General features: G+C 37.3%; 1 protein-coding gene across 3 annotated transcripts in view; it reads left to right on the plus strand.

Annotated features, from left to right (window-relative positions):
• LOC150076660 (uncharacterized) overlaps positions 1-19,641 on the plus strand; it is a 349,756-nt gene that overhangs the window by 180,691 nt on the left and 149,424 nt on the right. For all 3 annotated transcript variants that reach the window (XM_090386112.1, XM_090386111.1, XM_090386113.1), the window contains 3 exons: positions 725-777; positions 9,943-10,003; positions 17,562-17,690. In XM_090386112.1, coding sequence (XP_090242238.1) covers positions 725-777; positions 9,943-10,003; positions 17,562-17,690 — 243 coding nt within the window. The remainder of the gene's footprint in view (positions 1-724; positions 778-9,942; positions 10,004-17,561; positions 17,691-19,641) is intronic.

Genomic DNA, 19,641 nt, shown 5'->3' on the forward strand with positions numbered 1-19,641 from the left:
ACAGGTCTGGAGGCCTCATTTTAGGAAGGATGTAGATTTGCTTGAGCGTGTACAGAGAAGGGCAACAAGATTGGTGAGGGGAATGAAGGGATCCTCTTACCAAGGGAGGCTTAAGTTCTGCAAATTGCAGTGGCTGGAGACTAGGCACCTGCACGGTGATCTGATTGAGGTGTATAAGGACTTGAATGGGTTGAGCACGCTGAATTCTGATGGGATCCTTCCACTTGTTTAGATTACGAACCTAAGGGGACATAAATTCAAATTAAGAAAAGATGATGTAGAATAGATGTGCGGAAATTTGCTTTTAGCCAGCGGGTGGTTAATTGCTGGAACAAACTTCCATCTGTCGTTGTGGAAGTTGATAGGTTGAATAAATTTAAGGAGGAACTGGACAGGCATTGGAGGGAATGGTGTGATTTTTTTTTTTTTTGGCTGATGCTGCATAAGCTCATACACTTGCTTTCTTGCATCATATGCCACTACTACTACTACTACCTACCAGTGTACAAGCATTCAAAAGAAGCCATTGAAGAAATATATTCCAGTGTATCTGGAAAACAAGGATTTTAAAAGCATTAAACTCTGCATAGATTGGAATGCAGAAAATGTGTTTCATTTCATAATTTCTGATTTTGCTTATTAATATACCTAATTTAGACCTTTTAATATGAATATGTGTATATTTGCAATTTACATATTTGCATATTTGATATTTTCTATTTAGGTGTATAAAATGTACGAATTTGTACCCTGTAAAGAAATGGGAATAACCTTTGGGTACGTTAATAAAATAATATTTAAAATTTTTCATATTTTTATTTATTTGTAAAGATATTTCGTCTTTATCCTTTAATTATTTAAAAATATGGATTTATTGTTATTATAAATGATACTTTTTAATTGGTTGATTCCGATTAATAGAATTTGTTAACCAGCTGGCAGATACAAACCAAACAGCAGTACAGGAGCTTAAATTTGCTACTTAGGAGACCCTCTTACTAGACCTAAACCAATATCAGACAGATTGTAACAGTTGCACTTGTTTGGAAACTAAGAAAATAAAATAAAATAACTCACAGATAATATACTAAATGAAAGTGTACTTAGTCCAATATAACCAGTGGTCAGTGTTTACACAGTGTGGAGGAATAAAACACACAGATACATGATTTCAGATGCAAGAACATTTTATTCTATCTCATAACATTTTTATAACATGATGAATGCCCACACCATATATATAGAAGAGAAGGAAGGGAAATATATGCCCAACTGTCATGCTTATTTACTTAGAATCAGTTGTTGAAGAACTTATGTGCATAAGTGGCTTTTCCAGGTAGTACTGGTAGCCACTTATGTGCATAAGTGGCTTTTCCAGGTAGACTTATACACATAAGAATTTATGCACAAATCTGCTTATTGACAAAATTTAATTTGGTAGATCTAATTTGAGATTAAAAATGAATTCCTTCAAGTGCAAATGATAAAAACTGCTGAGCAGACCATTATGTTCAAAATTTAAGAAAACTGGGACATATGATTATTCTGAAAAGAAAGTTTTGTGATGCCAAGGACAAATCCGAGAAAAACCACATCTGGTTATCCTATACTGGGGCCTTTATGACTGAGTAGATTGGTCAGTTGCTGCCCAACTGCAATTCACAGTAAGTGAATCTAACATGTAGAAATACTAAATGGGAAATGTTCAGAGAAGTTAAGTTTAGAAGTTACTCATCATATTACTCACCTAAAGGCAAAGTAAGTTACTCACCTAAAGGAAAAGTATGGCCGAATCAGAAATTTCAACAAGCCATCCCACGTGCTTCCATTGTAAAGTACACCAGGAAGCGGTAATCCAATGTACGTCATGTTGGCAATTTTACTGTGCAGCCTGTACCAAATGTGATATAAAGCGGTTCAACAAGCAGCGATGTCAAAAATACATTTGCCCATTCTGCAAAGAAAGTAAAGAACAAATGACAAATGCATCAGAATGTGTGGATATCCAGGATGACTTGGAGGGAGAAAATAAACAAACAGATGTCCAAACATTAAACTTTAGTCAAACTCACGTTGCAAGTTAAACTGATGCAGTAGCACATAACCTGGAGTGTGAAATGGGCCCGGAGATCAGCAGTCAACAACCAATCATTATAACATGTGAAAACCCTGTGGAATGCAGGAAAGAAAGCCAAGCAGAAAGTGCCTTCCTTAACTATAAGCAAAATAGCTTCTTGAAAAACATTGGTGGCATCTGTGCAGAATACATGAAATTCTTCTCCATGTAAACTGCAGAATTTCTGGAAAACATAATGTGGATATTCATATCCATCTCTGACAGTCTGCAGAATTTATGTGAAGAGAACCGGCAGCTTCGTATACAGAATAATGACATGAAACAAGAAATAGGTCTCCTAACCAATCAAGTGCATCAACTAGCAACCTATTTATGCCCAATGAAAACAGTATACCCAGCAACGCTGCTCATTGTGGCTCAGAGAACCTCGGAAAACAAGCCACAAGAAGTAGAATTGATACATGATTCCAATGTTCAAAGGAATTATATTCCCCAAATTATTTATAATGGCTCATATGCCTGTCACCCTTAGTCCAATGGCAGCTGTAACACAAAGAGATAAGATTCTCAGCTCAATAGCAGAGATGCAGATCTCAATGACAGTAACTCTCCCAAACCTGCATCTGACAACACCAGGGGGGGTAGACACTCAAAGACTTCTCAGGTGGCTCTCTCCACTATACCGACCAAAAATAATACCAAACCTAAAAGGTTAAAGGATACAATCCATACTGGAAAGGGTGCATCACGACCCACATTTGCAGAAGTAGTCACCGGCCAAAAAGATGCTGAGAATAACCAAAAGATCCCACTAACAACTCTTATAGGCAGCCTCTACTCTATGCCCAAGAATTCTCTCACCAATCAACAGGTTCACTCAAAAGAAACCTGGATGATATATTCAACTTATCAAAAAATGGAATATGGAAGAGAACAGGGCAATAGAGATGCCACAGAACTTTCCTCGAAGTGGACTCATTCTAATTCACACAACATCACATCTGTTCAGACTCGTAGACAAATCTTTATATACTAATAGATTAACAGTAGCCACTGGCAGAGGTGAAAGTGATTCTTGTACTGCTTCTATTGGAATGAGCAGCAGCCTGAAAACAAGATGCAGGGTATTTCAGAGACTGCTGGGAGTCATTTCAGTACAAGTAAACACATCGGTTGTGTTAGAGTAGCTAAGAATAGGAACAGGTGCTTGTATACTTGCGTATACACCAATGCTAGGAGTTTGGTAAATAAATTTGATGAATTTGAGGCATTGCTGAAAACATCAAAGGCAGATATTGTTGGGATATCAGAGAGACGTGGTGTCACACAGATATAAGGAATGCAGAACTGCAATTTGGGGACTACAATGTGTTCAGAAAGGATAGACAGGATAGGAAGGAAGGAGGGGTTATGCTATTAGTTAAGAAACACATAAAATCCAAGGAAGTGAAGCCAGTCGACATTGCTGGACAATGCAGTGTTGAGTCAGTTTGGTGTGACATAAGCATTGGGAGATCAAAATTTCCCAATGCTTATGCAGGGAAATAGAGTTGGCCAGTAAATCAGATTCTTATAATGGGCGATTTTAATTTCCCAGATATTGATTGGAATATGGGTTGGTCACTCACACACTAGAAAGGCTTTTGTGGATTTATTGGATGATTGTTTTCTACAGCAACATGTTTGGGAGGCAACTAGAGGGAGTTGTACTCTTGATCTGATTATCAATAGTGATTCTTCATGCATTAAGAATCTGCAGATAAAGGAACTACAGGGCGACAGTGATCATAGTGTGCTGAAGTGGGAGTTACTCAAAGAGGTAACTACCATCAGGGGTAAAGGGAAGGGTTTTTACTTTCGTAAAGGTGACTACTGTGGCTTGAGACAGTATTTAAATTCTATATGGTGGGACCAACTGATGATGTTACCAACAGCAAATTCAAAATGGGAAGCATTCAAAGAATTAATCTTGTAAGCTAACTAGGCTTTACGTACCAACATACATACATACAACTTTGAAATATTGTTAAAGTTTAGGCCTAAATGGATGTCAGATGATCTAATGAGACATGGCAGAGAAGAAAAATTCATGGGATACATATAAATTAATGGGTGACATGGAAGCCTATGATAGATATAAGCTGATCTGTAACCAAGGTGGTTAGGCAGGTAAAGGCAGATTACAAGACATCTTTGGCAAAGGATGCAAAGAAAAACAACAAAGAGTTCTTTACCTATGTAAACTCTGGAAGGAACGGGATGAATCAGATTGGTCCACTGGATATTGATGGTTCAACTGTTGATGATCCCACTCAGGTGGCTAATGAACTAAATGAGTATTTTGCATCTACATTCACACATGAGGAGTTATTCAGGAAGGGGAATGCCAGAGGTGAAATAAACTCTGGCAGTGAGCTAGATGATTTTGTAATAACTGAGGGAAAAGTGGAGGAGAAATTGTTGAGGATAAACATAAAAAGGCACCCGGGGTGGATGGGATCTATCCAGTTATATTAAAGGAGGCAGCAAAGGAAGTAAGCAAACCTTTAGCCATAATTATGAGAGCTTCTTTGGACTCAGGGGAGGTACCCATAGACTGGAGATGTGCAAATGTGATCCCAATTCACAAAGTGGACAAAGGCCGACATAAGTATTTATAGACCTGTTAGTTTAACTTCTGTTCCAGGAAAATTAATGGAGGCACTGGTTAAAGAAGCACTGCAGGATCATCTAGACAAGACTTCAGTTATAGCTCGGACACAGCATGGTTTTGTTAAGGGAAAGTCTTGCGTGACCAATTTGATTGGATACTGTTATGTAGTCACATAGGAACTGGATGTAGGAAATAACTTTGATGTCATATATTTGGATCTTAGAAGGGCTTTTGATACTGTTGCACATGGAAGACTGCTGAACAAATTGGAGTAGTGTGGCATTGGAGGCAAATTGCTGCTATGGATAAAGGGATGGTTGAGTGGGAGAAGGCAGAGAGTGGTAATCAATGGACACTCCTCACCATGGACTAATGTTATTAATGGAGTCCCTCAGGGATCAGTGTTGGGTATATTGTTGTTTTCTGTATTTATAAATGATATTGATGATGGTATATCAAGCTTAATGTTCAAGTTTGCAGATGATACGAAGGTTGGCAGGGTTGTTAATTACACTATGACAGTATGCTGCTGCTGCAACAGGATCTACAAAAGTTGAGCAGATGGGCTGAGAGGTGGCAAATGAAGTTTAACATTGACAAATATAAAGTACTACATATGGGAAGCAGTAACCCCAGAGTAACGTATCAACTCTGTGGTACTACACTAACAGTGGTAGAGAACGAAAAGGACCTGGGGGTAATTGTGCAGGCAGATATGAAGTTTTCTGAGCAGTGCAGACGGTCTGCAAAAGTAGCTCATGGTGTCTTGTCAATGATATACAGGAATTTTTCTAGCAGGGATAATTAAGTGATTATCCCCTTGTATAAGGCAATGGTTAGGCCACACCTTCAGTACTGTATACAGGTCTGGAGGCCTCATTTTAAGAAGGATATTAAACTGTTCGAACAAGTGCAGAGAGAGGCAACAAGATGAGTGAATGGAACAAAGGGTTACTCTTATGAAGAAAGGCTCAAGTTTTGCAAATTACAGTGTCTCGAGACTAGGCACATGCGAGGTGATCTGATTGAGATCACCTCGCTTTGAGATCACTTTATATACTGGTGTATATAAAGCCTTGAATGGTTTGAGCATGCTCAATGCTGATGGGATTCTTCCTCTTGCTCAGAATAATCACCTCAGAGGGCATAAATTCAAATTGAGGAAAGACAGATGTAAGATAGATGTGCGGTAAGTTTGCTTTTAGCCAATGGGTAGTTGGTTGGTGGAACAGACTTCCATCCTTTGTTGTGGAAGTTGATAGCCTAAATAAATTTATGGCTGAGCTGGACAGGTATTTGGAACGAACAGAGGGGTGAAATGGGATCGTGTTTTTTTTTTTGGCTGATGCTGCATAAGCTTGCTTTCTTGCATCATATGCCTCTACTAATGCTAATGCCCTTCTCTGCACCTGTTCCAGTAGATCTATATCCTTCCTAAAGTTAGGCCTCCAGACCTATATACAGTAGTCAAGGTGCGGCCTACCATGCCCTTATACAAAGAGATAATCACCTCCTTATCCCTTCAAGCAGTCTCTATATATCATTGATAAAACCCCATGAACTGTCCTGGCAGCATGTCTGCACTGCACAGAGAATTTCATGTCTGACAGCATAATTATCCCCAGTGCTTGGTCACACACACTAGCAAAATTTTGTGGAAATATTGCAGCATGTTAGAAAAGCAACAAGAGGAAGCAGTACTCTTGATCTGATTATTAGCAGCGATTATTCATGCTTTAAGAAACTGCAGGTAAGAAGTCTCTCGGGTGGCAGTGATCACTGTGTGCTGATGTGGGATTTACTTAAAAATGTAACTACTGTCAAGGCTAAAGAGAAGGGCTTTTATTTTCTTAAGGGTGACTACATTAGTCTCACAAAATTTCTACCTATATGTGTTTAAACTCTGCATAGTAGGCCATATTATTATGTTACCAAGAGCAAATCTGAAATGGGAAGCATTCATGAAAGCAATCGTAAAAGCTACTAGACTTTTCATACCAACTACGAAATACCATTCCAGGCTTAGAGCTAAATGGATATAGGATGAACTAATGAGACTTGTGGCACAGAAGAAAAATGCATTTGATGCACTTAAATTATCAGATGAAGCAGAGGCCAATGGTAGATATAAACTAGCCCGTAATCAAGTCAGAAAGGAGGTTAGGCAGATTACAAGAAATCTGTGGCAAAGAATGTGAATAAAAGTAGCAAAGACTTTACTTACAATAACAGTAGAAGGAAGGGATTGAGTCACATTAGTCATATTGATGTCAGTAGTTTAACTGTTGAGGATCCTGCTCAGTTTTCTGACAAACTCTTGAATAGGTATTTTGCATCTACATTCACATATGATGAATTCTTTTGGAAGGAGAATTCCAGAAGTTCATCAAAATTTAACAGGGCGCTAAATGATTTTTTGATAATGGAGAAGAAAGTGAAAGAGAAATTGTTGGAGTAGATGGAATATATCCAGTTATATTAAACAAGACAGCAAAGGAGCTAAGCACACCCTTAGTCATAATTTTGAGGGAATGTTTGGATTTAGCAGAGATCCTTGCAGATTTCAGATGTGCAATTGTATCCCCACTTCACAGAGGGTGACATGAGTAATTACAGATCTGTTACTTTAACTTCCCCCATGGAAAATAATGGAGCCTCTCTTTAAAGAAGTAATGCAAAACCAGCTAAAATGGAATGCAGTTATTTCAGTCACAGCATGGATTTGTTAAGGTGTGATCTTGTCTGACTAATCTGATTGGCTATCATGATACTGTAACAAAGGAACTGGATGGAAAAATAATTTTCTTATCATATACTTAGATTTCAGAAAAGCTTTTGATATTACTGCATTAAAGAGTGCTGTAAAAATGGGAGGAGTGTGGCATTAAGGCAAGTTGCTGCCATCATTTAGTGGAAGAAGATAGAGAATGGTTATTAATGGGCACTTCTCTTCGTGGACTAATGTTATTAGTGGAGTACCACAGGGTTTGGTGTTGGGGCCCATCGTTTTTTTTCTATATTTATTAATGATAATGATGAGACTGTATCAGGTTTAATGTCTAAGTTTGCAGATGATAACAAGTTTACCAGGGTGGTTATTTACAGTAGTAAGGGTAATGTACTGCAACAAGGTCTAAAAAAATTAGGCAGATGGGCTGAGAAATGGCAGTTGAAATTTAATATTGACAAATGCAAGGTGCTGCATGTAGGCAGCAGCAATCCAAAATTAACATACCAAGTGTGTGATACTGTGTAATGTGAAATGAAACATACCTGGGGGTAATTGTGCAGTCAGATATGAATTTCTCTGAGTACCGCACACAGGCTTCCAGAACAGAATGTTAGTTTTGTGTATGATATACAAAAACTTTTCTTGTAGGGATAAGGAAGTGATTAACCCATTGTATAAGGCAATAGTTAGGCCACATCTTGAGCACTACATACAGCTCTGGAGGCCTCATTTTAGGAAGGATGTTGATCTGCTGAGAAGGGCAATGAGATTGGTGAAGGAAATGAAATGGTGGTCTTATCAAGACAGGCTTAGTTCTGCAAATTGCAACATTTGGAGACTAGGCACCTGCGAGGTGATCTAATTGAGCAAAGCGTATTGAGCAAGCTCAGTGCTGATTGCATGCTTCCTCCTGCTCTGACTAGGTGAGATTTGGCTTGAAGGGTGCCTATAGGATAGACTGCAAATATATTGGCTACAGTGCTTGTTAATTAATCACCTTAGATGGGATCTGGCCCAGAATGATAAGTAAAATGAATGAAGGTGAAATTTCCATGGTTATAACTGGGTGTTTGAATTGATAGCCATAAATTAAAATTAAGGAAGAAGAGTAACAGACTCGATTTTGTGAAGGTTTTAGCAAGCAATTGTTATTTACTGGAATAAATTGCTTCTATAGGCAGTTGAGGCCTACAACTTGGGAAAATTCAGAGGTCAGCTAGGTCATTATGTATGTGAGGAATAAAGAACATGGATGGTTATCCTTTTTATTTCTTTCTTTTTTTTTCTTTTTGTTGGTATTAATTTTATACCCCATATAAAATTAATACCCTACATATACAAGCAAAAAAATAGGCAAAATAATGGAGTAACAGATATTTTAAAACAGAAAAAAAAAAAGGGTAATACACAATGGTAATACATGCTTCAACATCTCTATAGGTTGAGTCCATACAACTAGAAAATTTAAGCAATGTGTGAACATTAAAATCACCAAAGAAAATTATATTGCTATTTGGAAAGTTAATTAGAGAAAGTCAAGTTTCAGAGAAAGAAAGTTCTGAGTTATTTATAATTTTGTTGAGTGAAAAAGCCAGCTACAAATTAATTTGACAGAGTGGAGTAAAGAGGTTGTGAGCCAAAATAGATTAAAAAAGGGCATTGCAGATTAAAAAAAAAAAAGAGTTCTCTTTATACTCTGGAAACCAAGGTCAATTCATATGTTCAAATTCTGCATGTTAAGCTTGAAGTCTCTGACAAGGAATCATAGGATATATGCCCAAGTATCAGCTTTAAAGTGAAAGGAAAGGGAAGCAAATAATTAGGAGATGGTAAGTGAAATTTGTTTTAAAAACGCAAGTAGAATATGGCAGATGCTAGATGGAAAGGGACATCCTTGAGATTATAAGTGAGACCACATATATTTGTAAAATTAATTTGGAAGTTTAGTTCTTTCTGCAGATAAGTTTTTCTATTAGTTAGTCATATTAGCTCATGTTGCTCTAGAAAAGTTTGAGGGTGAGTGTGGAGGAAATATCACTATTAAAAGAATATCCACCAATTTTTAAGGAATATAGCCAGCACAGGCTAGCTTTCACTCTGGATAAGTATCTTTATATGGAATAGACTCGACTTTACATATATTGCTATTGTCTCCCTTGCATCTCCTTTACATCTATTGCTATAGTCTCCATTTTGGTCATGACTTGCAAGGATTGTAAATGTTATGTTTAAATCAGTTAGTAGAATTTAATTTAAGTTCTTTATAGAGTGTTTTATAATTTTTTTTTGGAATTAATAAAAAAACATTTATAGTTTTTTAGTAATTGTTCTTAAAGTTTTGTTGTTTTGTAAAGCCATAAAACCATTTGTTTCTTGACAGACATGTATATCTTATAACTCTGTTTTTAAATTTTGATTTAATTGTGTTTAATTTCCCTTTTGAATTTTGATTTAATTCCATATTTAATTTCGATTTTTCAGATATGTGAAGGGAAGAGCAATAGTTGTCAAAGTGGAAGAAGGAAGTGTAGCAGCTGAAGATGTGAGTATAATTTTCTTGCGTAAGAATCAGTATATATTAGAAATTTAAATTTGTCCTAGTAAGTAGAATAGTAATCCCCATTTAATTCAGAATTGCATTAAATGGGATATTTTGTGATCTATTTATTTATTTTTTTATCAAGGATCATATTTCTAATTAACAAAATGCTAATTTCTTTGGCAGTGTTTGTTTCAATTGTTATAATTAAGTTTTTAATATTATCCAAAAATTCTTTAATATCTCCAACCAAACTAAAATGAACAAAGATAAAAGTAATTATATATAAAATGACAAAAATTGCTTAAGTAAAAATATAAAAATTATGTAAAAACAAGATGAAAGCAGGAATAAAACAAATGGTAGCTTTCAACATCTCAGGATATCTTTGTCAACCATAAATATAGAGCACTGCTTACTTACTTACTTTCTTACTCATTTCATGGTGTTTGGGCTGCAAGGGAGCTTTGACAGCTAAATTCCATAACTCTCTATTATCTGCAAATTGCACTGCCTTTCTTTATACCATCCTCCCATCTCAGGCGTGGTATGCCAGCTTTCCTTTTCTCAGTTGGGATTCCTTTGAGGATTTGATGAATGTATCTTCTGTCATCTGTATTAATAGCATGTCCAGCCCATCTCAGTTTTCTAACCTTTATGAAAGGGTAGAATTATACTTTCACTTCTATATTTCTCCTTTAGCAGAAAGGAGAAATATAGAAGAATATATAGAAATATATGTTTGAATGAAGCATCACTGCAGGATGGGAAGATCATGTAACTGGTTGCAACTAATGGTATCTGCTGCCTATCTAGGTAATGACTTGCTCAAAAAAAGGGGATTTGATGCAGCCTATGTTATGTTTAAAGCAAGTGAAGGTGGTAGTAATATAAAATAATTCCAGCCAATGGCAACTATGTGGCTAATGGATACAATACACCACATAAACTTGGTTAGGATCAAATGCATGTCCCATACCCCAAAATTTATCAACCAAAGGGAAATCCTAATTATTCCCCCCTCCTGAACAGAAGTGAAATGCTCATCCATGTAGTCTTGCAGATGTCTCTTAATTTGACCCAAGTAGCACTCATTTCAGTTGGTAAACAGCCTTGTTCTGCATGAATATGGGAAAGGATAGTTTCACCTAAAAGACCACTGACAAAATATTACAGACCAGAAGTTGGATAAGCTAGACAGTTCACTCATGGCTGGCCACAAGCATGTTCAACTGGTTCTGTCAAACAGGGCCCCGCACTCAAATGATCTAAATAATAATATCATCTGCATCTTTTCCACATTTCTATCAATGAGCCTACTGTCATCTGAATATCTGGTTACCCACGTTATCATCACTCCAAGAGCTGTAAAATTTGAATACTGTATAAAATTTGAAAAAATAAAAAATTATAGAATAACTATTACAAAAATACCCCATATTTATTTTTGCATGGAACCCCAGGGATCCACAAGTAATTCTTGAACAGGGTCCCACAAATTTTGGAGCCTGCCCTGAGTCCACTCAAAATCTACTTAATGAATACAGAAAATGCCCGAATAGAAAGGAATGAATAATGTGACTGATGGTGAGGGTGTTGATAATATGAGTGAAATGGGGGGGACCTCTCCAGTATCATCTGGAAAGCAACATTTACATGAATAATCTCTTGTCTGCATGTAGTTATGCTGTAATATGCTGCAGTTATACTGCATATAGTTATGCTGTTATGCTGTGTTAGGGTAGCTAAGAAAAAGAACAGGTGCATGTATACTTGTGTGTACACCAATGCTAGGAGTTTGGTAAATAAATTTGATGAATTTGAGGAATTGTTCAAAGCATTAAAGGCAGATATCGTTGGGATATCAGAGACGTGGTGTCACACAGATATAAGGAATGCAGAACTGGAATTTGGGGAGTACAACGTCTACAGAAAGGATAGACAGGATAGGAAGGGAGGAGGGGTTATACTATTAGTTAAGAAACACATAAAACCAAGGAAGTGAAGCCAGTCGAGATCGCTCGACAGTGCAGTGTCGAGTCAGTTTGGTGTAACTGGGAGATCAAAATTGAGAGTAGGAGTGTGCTATAGGCCTAATGACTCTGAGAGTATAATAAGAAACTGTACAGGGAAATAGAGTGGGCCAGTAAATCAGAGAGTCTTATAATGGGGGATTTTAATTTCCCAGATATTGACTGGAATTTGTGCGTTGGTCACTCACACACTAGCAAGGCTTTTGTGGATTTATTGGATGATTGTTTTCTACATCAGAATGTTCGGGAGGCAACTAGAGGGAGTAATACTCTTGATTTGATTATCAGTAGTGATTCTTCATGCATTAAGAATCTGCAGATAGAGGAACCACTAGGTGGCAATGATCACAGTGTGCTGAAGTGGGATTTACTCAAAGAAGTAACTACCATCAGGAGTAAAGGGAAGGGTTATTGCTTTTGTAAAGGCGACTACGATGGTCTGAGACAGTATTTAAATTCTATACAGTGGGATCAACTGATGATGTTACCAACAGAAATTCAAAATGGGAAGCATTCAAAGAACTTATCTTGAAAGCTACTAGGCGTTACATACCAACTAAGAAATATTGTTCAAGGTTTAGGCCTAAATGGATATCAGATGAACTAATGAGACGTAGGGCAGAGAAGAAAAATGCATGGGATACATATAAATTAACACGTGACACAGAAGCCTATGATAGATATAAGTTGATCTGTAACCAAGGTACAAAGGAGGTTAGGCAGGCGAAGGCAGATTACAAGAAATCTTTGGCAAGGGATGCAAAGAAAAACAGCAAAGAGTTCTTTACTTATGTAATCTCTAGAAGGAAGGGGATGAATCAGATTGGTTCACTTGATATTGATGGTTCAACTGTTGATGATCCTGCTCAGGTAGCTAACAAACTAAATGAATATTTTGCATTGACATTCACACATGAGGAGTTATTCAGCGAGGGGAATGCCAGAGGTGTATTCAACTCTGGCAGTAAGCTAGATAATCTTGTAATAACTGAGAGTAAAGTAGAGGAGAAATTGTTGAAGATAAACACAAGAAAGGCACCTCGGTTGGATGGGATCTATCCAGTTATATTAAAGGAGTCACCAAAAGAAGTAAGCAAACCCTTATCCATAATTATGAGAGCTTCCTTGGACTCAGGGGAGGTACCCATAGACTGGAGATGTGCAAATGTGACCCCAATTCACAAAGGAGGATCAAAGGCTGACACAAGTAATTATAGACTTGTGAGTTTAACTTCTGTTCCAGGAAAATTAATGGAGGCACTGGTTAAAGAAGCACTGCAAGATCATCTAGACAAGACTTCAGTTATAGCTTGGACACAGCATGGTTTTGTTAAGGGGAAGTCTTGGCTGACCAATTTGATTGGATACTATGTTGCAGTTACAAAAGAACTGGATGCAGGGAATAACTTTGATATTATATATTTGGATCTTAGAAAGAGAAAGGCTTTTGATATTGTTGCACATGGAAGACTGTTGCACAAATTGGAGCAGTGTGGCATTGGAGGCAAATTGCTGCTATGGATAAACGGGTGGTTGAGGGGGAGAAGACAGAGAGTAGTAATCAATGGACACTGCTCATCGTGGACTAATGTTATTAGTGGAGTCCCTCAGGGTTCAGTATTGGGTCCATTGTTGTTTTCTGTATTTATAAATTATATTGATGATGGTATATCAAACTTAATGTCCAAGTTTGCAGATGATACGAAGGTTGGCAGGTTGTTAAGGACACTAATGACAGTACACTGCTGCAAAAGGATCTAGAAAAGTTGCGCAGATGGGCTGAGAGGTGGCAAATGAAGTTTAACATTGACAAATGTAAAGTACTGCATATGGGAAGCAGCAACCCCAGAGTGACGTACCAACTCTGTGGTGCTACACTGACAGTGGTAGAGAATGAAAAGGACGTGGGGGTAATTGTGCAGGCAGATATGAAGTTTTCTGAACAGTGCAGACCATCCACAAGAGTAACTCATGATATAGAGCTGTTGGAATGAGTACAGAGAAGTGCAACAAGATTAGTGAATGGAACAAAGGGTTGCTCTTACGAAGAAAGGCTTACATTTTTCAAATTACAGTGTCTGGAGACTAGGCAACTGCGAGGTGATCTGATTGAGGTGTATAAAGCCTTGAATGGTTTGAGCATGTCCAATGCTGATGGAATTGCTCAGAATAATCATTTGAGAGGGCATAAATTCAAATTGAGGAAAGACAGTTGTAGGATAGATGTGCGGAAGTTTGCCTTCAGCCAGTGGGTGGTTGGTTTTTGGAACAGAGTTCCATCCTTTGTTGTGGAAGTTGATAGCCTAAATAAATTTAAGGCTGAGCTGGACAGGTACTTGGAATGAACGGAGGGGTGAAATGGGAGTGTGTTTTTTTCTTCTTCTTGGGTGATGCTGCATAAGCTTACTTTCTTGCGTCATATGCCTCTACTAATGCTGATGTTAATATATCTACCATCAGGGGTAAAGGGATGAGATTTTTCTTTCGTAAAGGTGACTACAGTGGTCACAGACAGTTCTTTTTAAATTCTATACAGTGGGACCAACTGATGATGTTACTAACAGCAAATTCTGAATAGGAAGCATTCATGGAATTAATCTTATAAACTACTAAGCTTTTCATACCAACTAATAAGTACTGTTCAAGGTTTAGACCTAAATGGATGTCAGATGAACTAATGAGACATGTGTCAGAGAAAAAAAATGCATGGGAAACATAAATTAATGGGTGACATGGAAGCCTAAGATAGGTATAAGCTGGTCTGTAACCAAGGCACAAAGGAGATTAGGCAGGCAAAAGCAGATTATGAGAAATCCTTGGCAAAGGATGCAAAGAAAAACAACAAAGAGTTCTTTACATATGTAAACTCTAGAAGGAAACTGATGAATCAGATTGGTCCACTGGATATTTATGGTTCAACTGTTGATGATCCTGCTGAGGTGGCTGACAAAATGAATGAGTTTTTTGCAAACTACATTCTCACATGAGGAATTCTGTAGGGGAAGTGGAGGCCAGAAGATTATTCAACTCTAATAGGAAGCTAAATGGTTTTGTAATAGCTGAGAGGATAGGGGAGGAGAAATTGTTGTGGGTAAACATTTTAAAGGCAACTTGGGTGGATGGGATCTATCCAGTTATATAAAAGGAGGCAGCATAGGAAATAAGCAAACCCTTATATCCATAATTATGAGAGCATACTTGGATACAGGAGAGGTCAATTCATACTACAACCAGGCCTTGCATAACGCGAGTTCGATTAACACGATTTTCAGTTAACGCTATTTGAAAAATTATACCAGTTTTCACTTTACATGATGCAAATTTCCAGTTAACGTGATTTTTTTTTTTTTTTATGCGATAGTTGAAAAAGATTTGTATCGCACGTTAAGTTTACCGCAAGTCCTACGGTCAATAAACAAACTTTTGCCTTCTTTCCCCCTTCAGTGTGTTCCATCAACCATCGGAAGAAGACGTGTTACTTGTTTGTCTCCTGCTAATAAAGTCCATGCACACTTGCATAAAAATTCAAATTTTTAAATGAGCCTAATGACAATGTTACCGCGAAGGAGATAACGGTAAAAGAATTAGATGAAATCTTTCGTATCGCAGAGGTTCTCTGCGATATATTGTTGCAGAGAATATTGTTGTTGGCTATAGGAAATTGATTGATGAAAAGAGAAAGGCAACCCTGTTCAAATATTTCTGCAACAGTCATTTCTTCATTGTGTATTTTATATCAGAGATTCCCAAACTTTCTCGGTTCATGATGCCCTTAGTGTCTCAGTAATTTTTTCAAGGGGCACCCAGACCAAAAGAAATACCTGAGAGTTCCGTTTAGTAGTTAGGTCCAAACAACTTAATAAGAAATGCTGAAACTGTGAACTACCTCGAGCTAGTAGTTCGCGCGGTGTCCGACAGATGTTGAGTATCGCTGTGTTTCCCTCGAAAATTTAAAATATTCCGCGGCGTGCAGTTTGGGAACTGCTGTTTTATGCAATAAACATTTAATTCCATAATTATTTTTATTATCTTTTACATTGTATACAGTTAAAAAGTTATTTAAAAGGTATTTTTAAAATTTTTTATGGACATTCCAGAAGGTCAAGGACCAATTATAATTTTTCCTATTGATTATTATATTCGATTAACGCATTTCCGTTTTATGCAATGCGCTCACGGGACGAATTAATCGCGTTAATCGAGGCCAGCCTGTACTTTGTAATCTCAAAGGAACTGGATACAAAAAATAATTTTGATATGATATACTTGGATTTCAGGAAACATTTGATACTGTTGCACATGGAAGACTACTGTACAAATCAGAGTCGTGTGGCATTAAGGGCAAGTTGCTACTATGGAGAAAGGGATGGTTGAGTGGGAGAAGACAGAGATTGGTAATCAATGGACACTGCTCTTTATGGACTAATGTGGTGTGTGGAGTCCCCCATGGTTTGGTGCTAAGGTATTGTTGTTTTCTATATTTATCAATGATTTTGATGAAAGTATGGCAAGCTTTATGTCCAATTTTGCAGACGATATGAAGGTTGGCAGGGCTGATAAAGACAGTATGCTAATACCACAGGATCTAGAAAAGTTGGGGAGATGGGACTAGAGATGGCAACTGAAGTTTAACATTGACAAATGCAAAGTACTGCATATCGGTAGCAGTAATCCCAGAGTAATATCCAACTGTGCTGTACAATACTTAGGGTAGTGGAGAATGAAAAACTCCTGGGGTAATTGTGCAGTCAGATATGAAATTTTTTGAGCAGTGCAGACAGGCTGCCAGGGCAGCTCATGAGGTCATTGTTATATAGGAATTTTTCTAGCACTGATAAGCAGGTGATTATCCCTTTGTATAAGGCAGTGGTCATACCACACCTTCAGCACTGCATAGTGGTCTAGAGGCTTCATTGTAAGAAGAATGTAGAGCTGCTGGAACGAGTATAAAGAAGAACAATGATTGCTGAGGGAACAAAGGGTTGTCTCACAAAGAAAGGATTAAGTTCTGCAAATTGCAGCTTCTGAGATGTGATGAGATGTGATGTGATCTGATCTGATTGAGGTGATAAGGCCTTGATTGGTTTGAGTAAGCTCAATGATGGTGGGATTCTTCCTCTTGCTCAGATTAAATACCTGAGGGTGTTTAAATTCAAATTGAGGAAAGACAGTTGTAGAATACATGTGTGGAAATTGCCTTTTAGCCAGTGAGTGGTTGATTGCTGTAACAAACTTCCATCTGTTGTTGTTGTGGAAATTGATATCTTAAATAAATTCAAGGAAGGAATAGGTGCAGTGGAAGGTGTCGTGTTGTTTTTCCCTGATGGTTTATTTTTAATATTTCAGTTACTTTAATTTTCCAATGTGTTACGGTATCCTTTATGTGCATATATAGATAGCATCTTACAGTTAAATTATACTATGTAAATTTATTGATTTTTCAAAGAAATTGAAAATAATTTGTGAATGGCTTGCAGGTATGAGTTTAATTTGTGATTCATAGTGTTTTATATGTATTTTAAGAACAGGATCAAATCGAGATAGGAGATGTTCTTGATGAACTGTATGGCCATAGTCTTTACGGTTGTAGGAAAGGATTTATTTCTTCCTTAGCACAGCAGTTTCAAGGCCTTCCTGTCTACCTTTCTGTTGTGAAGGTAAATTATAAAATAATTACACTTGTTGCTTGTGGAGATACCATTTTTGGTTAATTATATTCTACATGCTAATGAATTTATTTAGTCTTCTCTCTTTTTAAGATGGTCCTATAAACTGCTCCCACACCCCACTGAGGATGCAACTCTTACTTAGGGAAAAATTAAGCTGTTCATATAAAACAAATGAACATTTTATTGCTGACTTAAAATGAAATTCAAAAATGAAAATACTAAAACTTACTAAATACTAACTATCAAAAATTTATAGAGTAATCTGTTGGGTAATGAACTCCAGAGTAATGAAATATTCAGTATAATGAAATAACTTTTCATCACCCTGCAGATTTACTATTTTTATAAAAAATTTTCGTTTTAATGAATATTATTGTAACGCAAATAAAATTTGCACATCTATGAAAAACTAATAATTGAAATAGTTCTGTAAAATAATGCTACTCTGCATTAGATTTTACTGTTGCCCATCTGGGAATAACATTGTCCCTCAGGTGAAGACGACAGCACTTGTGCTTAGGCTCTTTAAAAATGTATGCATCTGTCCATGTGATCAACCCAAAGTAACTAATATTGCTTTTATGGATATCATCACCTGGTAGGTGATTAAAAAAAAGCTGAGATTCAGTCTTGCTTATGCTTCATGGGTACAGCTCTAAAACAGTGTTCGCAAGTTGGCCACTATATAGTCCACCAGACCGAACCTATTGGTAATTATCTGGAAAGCATCCAGATCAGCTAGTGTATAATCTTGTTGACTCTACCCTGCAAAGACTGGAGGGAGTCTGAGTAGTGTATATGCATGGGGCATTGTCGACACCAGTTTTTCCAAAGAGCTGGGTATATTCTTGCTATGTGTATATCAAATCCAAAAATTTCATTATTTCATACAACATGGCTCCCACCTCTGTGATGTTAAGTTTTTTTGCATACACCTTGTCCTTTACCTAGCCCTATACATAGAAATCCTTAGGTGTGATATCTAGGGAACAAGGAGGCCATGGAATGGGACCATCCCAGCCAATTCATTGGTTAGGAAACTTTTTATTGAAGAAAACTCACTTGCGCAAGCTCCAGTTGCAGCATACAATTCGAGCATACCTTGGTAATTTGTAGAGTTAATAGTGATTTTGTGGAAGAAAAATGGCACAATCACCTGGCTGAAGGACAGTGTGCATCGCACATTTACCTTGCTTGTGTTCTCGAACTGAGTAAGGATTTTCAGATCCCTATATGTGGCAATTGTGTCTGTTAACTTTACCAGTCAGGTGGAAAGTCACTTCATCACTGAAAACAGCATTTCCAGAAAGTGCTTATCTTCATCTATATGGTTGAGAATGTGAACGGTGAATTCTCTCATTGTGGTTTGTTGTGAGGCTTGATTGCTTGGGTGATTTACACTTTGTAAGCATAAAGTATCAATATCTTGTGTAAAACCCTGCACAGTGTTATTGCGGTATTTTCAGTTGCAGGCTTGCCCTGCAGATAGATTTTGTAGGACTTCAGGTAAGCACTTCCTGAATTTACTAAACTTTATCTGGAGATATGCTAGGCCTACCTGCTCCTTTGTGGTGCAGTACATTGCCAGTTTCTTGAAATTGGTCTCATTGATTGTTCTCTAGGTGAATCTTTCTGGAATTCCCATTGAAGACATCTGTTTACAGTCACTGAAGATTTGGTATCCCACAGCCACAACATGCATATTGCTTTCTTCCTACTGTCAGCATTTTAATGCTGTACTGTCGCAATGCTTGCTGGCCACCAACCACGTGAGAAAAATACTCATTCACTTGTTTGATAACTGCAGAAAACCATTTTAAGATACTTATTGCAATAAAATTTTAATCAAGCTTCATAATCAGGTGAGTGATTTATAGATACCCTGTATATTGAATTGGTAGAATTACATTTAATGTTCAAACTTCTATTTGTTCTTCTG

This window comes from Mastigoproctus giganteus, chromosome 12, assembly GCF_048544385.1.
Source record: "Mastigoproctus giganteus isolate SK-2022 chromosome 12, ASM4854438v1, whole genome shotgun sequence".
Classification (NCBI taxonomy): domain Eukaryota; kingdom Metazoa; phylum Arthropoda; class Arachnida; order Uropygi; family Thelyphonidae; genus Mastigoproctus; species Mastigoproctus giganteus.